Source organism: Aethalodelphis obliquidens, unplaced genomic scaffold (assembly GCF_003676395.1).
Source record: "Aethalodelphis obliquidens isolate GAN/ISIS:26980383/991018 unplaced genomic scaffold, ASM367639v1 scaffold1187, whole genome shotgun sequence".
NCBI lineage: Eukaryota > Metazoa > Chordata > Mammalia > Artiodactyla > Delphinidae > Aethalodelphis > Aethalodelphis obliquidens.
Window position 1 is genome coordinate 1 of NW_020839098.1, and position 7,354 is coordinate 7,354.

Consider the following 7,354-nt stretch of genomic DNA (forward strand, 5'->3'; position numbering starts at 1 on the left):
TTCAATGCTACTCAAATGTGGAGGATGAACAAGGAGCCTTCAGTGGAGGGCTGCTCATAAGGCCACCTTCTGAGCATTCTGGGGATGTCAACATCACTAAGACTTAGTTCCAGAACTACTAATATGAGAGGTTTCTGATTGGAATATCAGAGACAAATGGGTTCAGATTTTTGTTTTTTTTTGGTACACGGGCCTCTCACTGTTGTGGCCTCTCCCGCTCAGGAGCACAGGCTCCGGACGCGCAGGCTCAGCGGCCATTGCTCATGGGCCCAGCCGCTCCGCGGCATGTGGGGCCCTCTCAGACCGGGGCACAAACCCGTGTCCCCTGCATCGGCAGGCGGACTCTCAACCACTGCGCCACCAGGGAAGCCCATGGGTTCAGATATTTGAAGTCAATCGTGTCCAACTAATATGGGCTGTCCATGAGGAAAGATTTTGATGAGAAACTGAACTTCTAAAAAAATTAGAAGTTTATCAAAAATTAAAATTGTCTTCTCTACGTATTGTCTTTTGAGGTTTTTTTCCCATTATATTTATCTCTGGGGAAATGGATTTCTTCATCCTGAATGTTTCATCCTATTCAACAAGACTTAATCAGTAGTCAGAAAACTTTCCAGAAGGAAAAGCCAGGACTAGATGGCTTCACTGGTGAATTGTACTGAACATTTAAAGAATTAACACCAAGGACTTCTTTGGTGGTCCAGTGGCTAAGACTCCATGCTCCCAATACAGGGGGCCCAGGTTTGATCTCTGGTCAGGGAACTAGATCCCGCATGCCTCAACTAAAGATCCCACGTGCCGCAACTAAAGATCCTGCATGCCGCAACTAAAGATACTGCATGCTGCAATGAAGATCCTGCATGTGGCAACGAACATCTCGAGTGCTGCAACTAAGACCAGGTGCAGCCAAATAAATAAATAAATATTTTTTTTTAAAAAAGAATTAACACCAGTATTTCACAAACTTGTTTTTAAAAAAAGGGAGCAGGGACCACTTCCCAATTCATTTTATGAGGCCAGTATTACCCTGCTGCCAGAACCAAAGATAACACAAGGAAAGGAAATTAAATACCAATATCTCTTGTGAATATAGGTATAAAAAATCCTCAACAAAATATTAGCAAACTGACTCCAGCAACGTGTGAAAACGATTATACAACATGACCAAGTGGGATTTGTCCCAGAAATACAGGTTGATTTAACATATGAAAATCAATCAATGCAATATACCGTATTAAAAGAAAAGGAAAACCATACAACCATTTCAATAAATGCAGGAAAAGCATTGTACAAAATACAATACCTTTTCATAATAAAAACACTCATGAAACTAAGAATTATAGGGAATATCCTCAACTTGATAAAATGCAACTATGAAAACCCACAGCTGGGCTTCCCCGGTGTCGCAGTGGTTGAGAGTCCACCTGCCGATGCAGCGGATGAGGGTTCGTGCCCCAGTCCGGGAAGATTCCACATGCCGCGGAGCGGCTGGGCCCGTGAGCCATGGCCGCTGAGTCTGCGCGTCCGGAGCCTGTGCTCCGCAACGGGAGAGGCCACAACAGTGAGAGGCCCACATACCGCAAAATAATAATAATAATAATAATAATAATAATACAATACTTAGGAATAAATTTAATAAGTGCAAGACTTGTATGCCAAACAGTATAAAACATCAGTGAAAGAAATTAAAGAAAACCTAAGTAAATGGAAAATTGTTCATGTGTTGGAAGATTTAACGTTGGTTCACAGAGTCAGCTGAATCCGTATCAAAATCCCAGCAGGCTTGGTTTTGTTTTGTTTTTTGCAGAAATTAGCAAATTGAAGGTAAAATTCACTTGGAAATGCAAGTAGCCAAAACAATCTTGAAAAATTAAACATACAAATACTATTTTTTTTTTTTTTTTTTTGCGGTACGCGGGCCTCTCACTGTTGTGGCCTCTCCCGTTGCGGAGCACAGGCTCCGGACGCGCAGGCTCAGCGGCCATTGCTCATGGGCCCAGCCGCTCCGCGGCATGTGGGATCTTCCCGGACCGGGGCACGAACCCGCGTCCACTGCATCAACAGGCGGACTCTCAACCACTGCCCCACCAGGGAAGCCCCTATTTTTAATATAGTATGTAATACAAGGAATTATTAGAAATTATATTGGATTTCATCACAAATTTCTAAGGCCAAACACTCTAATTATTCAAATATCTCCTTTCTAAATTTGCATTTCAATTAGTGTGATTTTTTTAAAAACATAGCTTCAGTTTAGCTATAAGATATTAAAAGGTTAAAAGATATTAAATTTTAGTTTGCTTTTACCAGTGACAAGTATTGTTTCCTTTACGGTTATTTCATTTGAATGGCCAGCTGATGAATCTAATTTATCTATTTAGTAGAAAATTCCACAAGATAATTCCTTTTATAAGAATTTCTAGTAAAATCTACAAACCATTTATAATTACCAGTTATCAATGCTGCTTAATATTTTGAAATAATACTATTTGAAGTGTGATTTCAGTAACTAAAAATACTATTTAAAATCTAATACATATTTCACCAATTCATCTCTCCTTTCAACAATTATTGCTTAATATCCCTCTGTACTTTCCCCCTCCAAGTTAAGAGCAAAACAGCCCTCAAGTCATCATGAAGTTTAAAAAAACATTCTCTCTCTTTTTTTTTAAACAAGTGAGACTACTCAAAACTTCAAAGTATGTGTTTAGCATTTGAACTTCAGGACTTCTTGTATTCAAATTCCTTTAAAATGATTTTTATCTTTCCCTCAATGATATTTAAAGTTCTTGCCTGTATTTTACCAAGGAGGAATTAAAACTGATATTTAATTACCAGAGTATCCCTCTAACTATTCTATCTCTCTTTGTGTATTCAAAATGGAAGAAATGTTTTAAATATTGTGCTTCAGGTCTGGCAACCAATTGTGTAAGTTGTTGTATGAATCCTTCAGAATGGATAATGCAGCTTTCCTGACTGGAATGGAATGGTTTTGCAGGTAGTCATTCTCTTTATCATTATTGCCTCTTCCATGCAGATATAATAGTTTTTTTTCTGATAAGTTTGGCAGTTTGGCAAAATAATCCATGATGCAATGTTAAACTATCATCTTAGGCCACCTTTCTTGATTTTAACTTTACACACTGATAACATTTCAAAAGATCTATACATAGATATTTATATATATATATATATTTAAGGCTACAGGGAATTCATTATTCATGTCACTCTTAGTTTTTTTTTTTAAACCTAATTAATGATCTCAACAAAAGACTCTTAGTTTTCCTTTCAATTTCTAAATTTTGTAAGCACCTCTTTTTGCTGGTACCTATCTCTAACGGGAGACAAACTATTTAAAAGATTCTTATATTAATTGAAAATTTGAATAGAAATATATTTCACCCATGATATCTGTGTACCCAAGGCAAGGCTGAAGTTTGGATCTAAATTACCTAAAATGTTGTTCACCTCTCTAATTCCACTTAGTTAGATCAAAGAATGGATTCTGGAGCCATTCTGTAACAGTTTGAATCCTACCTTTGCCATTTTCACATGGTGCGTGACTATGGGCAGATTATTTAAACTTTCTATTCCTCAATGTCTTTGTCTATAAAATGTGCCTAATAAGAGTGCCCACCTCATAGGGTTGTTTGAGGGATAAAATGAGTTAGTGTATGTAAAATGCTTAGAGTACTATCTGGCATATAGTGACACATATATGTTAATATTACCTAGATTTCATTTGTTTTGGATTGACAAAAGGGATCGAAAAGAGCTAATCTGCAACACTATTACTATGTCAGCATATAGGAATAAGTAAACAAAATCTAGTTTGAATTTTGTCCTGAACTCTTTAACTTTAACTAGAGCTCAGTTAATACAGTATGAAACAATTTTTTGTTTCATTCAGGAAATTTGCTTTCCATTTATATCTAAAATAATATTCTTTCTCTTTTTCTTTTCAGTATGTTTATTATTTTTTATCATTTCACTTAATGTTGATATATATTTCTCTGATTTGCCTTAAGCATGAAAGAAAATTCTACAGCATATTAATATTACTATTATTGCTATTACTAGATCTCTTACAACAGGAATTAACAGAGCTAGAATAAAAGTAAATTTATTTGAACAGTGCTTAGCGTGTATTATACTCTCATCTCTCAGAATTCTGTATTCAGTGTCAGACATGTTCATGGCTGAATGCATGATCTCACAGTAATCTTCTACTATAGCTAGAAATATGATCATTAGAGTGGGTTAATTAATTTATCCAAATGATATTTACTGAATGACTACTATAGTCCAGGCTTCTTTCAAAAATAATGTTTCCTGGGACTTTCCTGGCGGACCAGCAGTTAAGGCTCCATGCTTCCACTGCAGGGGACACGGGTTCGATCTCTGGTTGTGGAATTAAGACCGCGCATGTGCGCAGCATAGCCCCAAAAAAGTAAATAATAATAATAATAATTTTTCCTAATATTTTCTATCATTATCAGAATCTAAGATTACTGACATGATTTTAAAATAATTCATTAAATGTGAATCATAGTTTATGAAGTTAATTAAGTAATTAAATTATAAGATATTTAAGGAGGAGAAATCCCATATGTACCAAGATAAGTGGTACTCCATTCAATATACTAATTGTAACCAGTAAACTGATTAACTGTGTCTCAGTTAACTTACTATACCAGGGAAATCACAATAGCTGCATGCTGCACTGAAATCCATTTTATAAACAAGTCTCTCCTCTTCACCATATATAAGTAGGCAAAGCTTGAGGTACCCTTTGCTCACACATTAAAATGTTTTAAATCACTGCTTCTTGTCTTCCCGCAAATTGGCTAGTCAAGGAATGTGATATCTGGGCTACAAAGGATCAATGTGGTAAGAAGCAAACTCATTATTAAATACAGATATCTAGCTAAATCAGCTTAAACTTAAAGGCTTTACCTTAATAAAATTCTATGGTTTTCACTCAATTTTGTCTTGATATTATCCTGATGATAGTCAAGTAGAATAATCAAGTCCTATCACCCTCTGAGCTTCTGTTTCTTTATCTGTAAAAATCCTTTCATTTCCTCTCTGGATCTAAGAATCTGATTCTAATACTATTTGACCTCCTTAATATTTTAATGTGGGTTCACACTGTAAAAGGACTTATAACAAAGCAAGATGCCTCTTTATTCAACTGTATTACTGTTTGCACACCAGTGTAAAAAAACAGAACCTGAGACCAAGTGGTACAGAACACCTTACACAAACTTTTTGCATCATCATAAATTTCTCACATACTTGGAAATAAACAGATAAAACTATTATTAATTATAATTTTATAAGAGTTTATCTCCCCTGGTTAGATTATGACAAAGGGGAAATGGAGTTCTTTAAGTTCCACTTGTAAGGGTATGGGGAGAGGAAGATAGCCCCTTGCTTTGTGCTCACAATTATTCTAGCTCATGCAATGTAATGGAATAACCTATACCTTAAGCCATTTAATGGAATAACAAAACTTTTTAAAGTTCTAGGGCTTCCCTCTTGGCGCAGTGGTTGGGGGTCCGCCTGCTGATGCAGGGGGCGCGGGTTCTTGCCCCGGTCCGGGAGGATCCCGCATGCCGCGGGGCGGCTGGGCCCGTGGGCCATGGCCACTGGTCCTGCGCGTCCGGAGCCTGTGCTCCGCGGCGGTATGCGGTGAGAGGCCCGCGTACCGCAAAAAAAAAAAAAAAAAAGTTCTATACACTTTTTTAAAGGGCTTACATTTGGACACTTCCAAAATAGGCTGACTTGAGACTACAGTATTAGTTTCTCAGTAAGGACGCAGGGTGGCGCTGCCGGCTAAGACTGTGAATAAGGAGCCCTAAAAAGCTCCCGTGTTCCTTTGTTGCCAGACGAAATCAACACCACACAGAAGCAGCTTTGCCAGCCGTGCTGGGTTACCAACGAGTTTGGGTAGCGATATACTAAACGACTTTAAGATTAAAAGCAATTTTGTGAAGATTCTACCAAGCAAGAAGTCAGAATTTAATACCTCGGGTCTTTTTGTGGTTGCTGAAGGGATTGGATGTAAGCACTCTGGCTCCAACATGGAGACGCTAGAGAGAATTCAACAAAACAGGCAAGTGATGACATTTATTTTGATAGTACTCTTATCTCAGGCTCACCCTGCGCCTATTCGTTATTCTGTGCTGGAAGAAACAGAGAGCGTCTCCTTTATAGCCCATTTGACCAAGGACCTGGGCCTGGGAATTGGGGAGCTGGCCGCCCGGTCGGCCCAGGTGGTGTGTGACGATGACAAGCAGCGCTTGCTGCTAGATCGCCAGACTGGAGATTTGCTTTTGAGGGAGAAACTAGACCGGGAAGATATATGTGGCCCCGTTGAACCCTGTGTGCTGCATTTCCAAGTGTTCCTGGAAACTCCGGTGCAATTTTTTGAAGGGGAACTATTAATCCAGGACATAAATGACCACTCCCCAGTATTCCCGAATAGGGAAATGCTCCTGAAAATACCGGAAAACAGCCAGCCAGGGACTGTTTTTCCGTTGAAATTAGCTCAGGATTTGGATGTGGGCAGCAATGGTCTTCAAAAATACACTATCAGCCCCAATTCTCATTTTCACGTTGTCACTCGAAATCATAGTGAGGGCAATAAATATCCAGATTTGGTGCAGGACAAAGCACTGGATCGAGAGGAGCAGCCTGAGTTCAGCTTAACCCTCATGGCGCTGGATGGCGGGTCTCCACCTAGGTCTGGCACCAGCATGTTACGAATCCTGATCATGGATGTCAATGACAATGCTCCTGAGTTTGTGCACACTCCATATGAGGTGCAGGTTCTGGAAAACATCCCCCTAGACTCCCCAATACTTACTGTTTTAGCTAGGGATGTAGATGCTGGAAACTTTGGGACTGTTTCCTACAGTTTATTCCAAGCATCAGAGGAAATTAAACAAACTTTCTCAATAAATGAAGTCACAGGAGAAATCCGACTGACAAAGAAATTGGATTTTGAACAAATTAAATCTTACCACGTGGAAATTGAGGCTACAGATGGAGGAGGCCTTTCCGGAAAAGGCACTGTAGCCATAGAGGTGGTAGATGTGAATGACAACGCCCCTGAATTTACCATACCTTCACTCACCTGCTCCATCCCAGAAAATGCTCCTGAGACTGTAGTCTCCATCTTCCGAATTCGAGATAGAGACTCCGGAGACAATGGAAGGATGGTTTGCTCTATTCCAGGTAATCTGCCATTCATTCTAAAACCGACTTTAAAGAATTTCTACACCCTGGTAACAGAGAGCCCTCTGGACAGAGAGAGCAGAGCCGAGTACAACATCACCATCACCGTCAC

The 7,354-nt window shown here is 39.1% G+C and overlaps 1 protein-coding gene across 1 annotated transcript; it reads left to right on the forward strand.

Moving 5' to 3' along the window:
- Positions 1-5,851: 5,851 nt before the first annotated feature.
- Positions 5,852-7,349, forward strand: LOC113617017 (protocadherin beta-4-like; the record flags this gene model as incomplete). The annotated part of the gene is made up of 1 exon (XM_027100347.1): positions 5,852-7,349. A coding segment is annotated over exon 1 (1,263 nt), but the record flags the coding sequence as incomplete, so codon positions are not given.
- Positions 7,350-7,354: the final 5 nt, after the last annotated feature.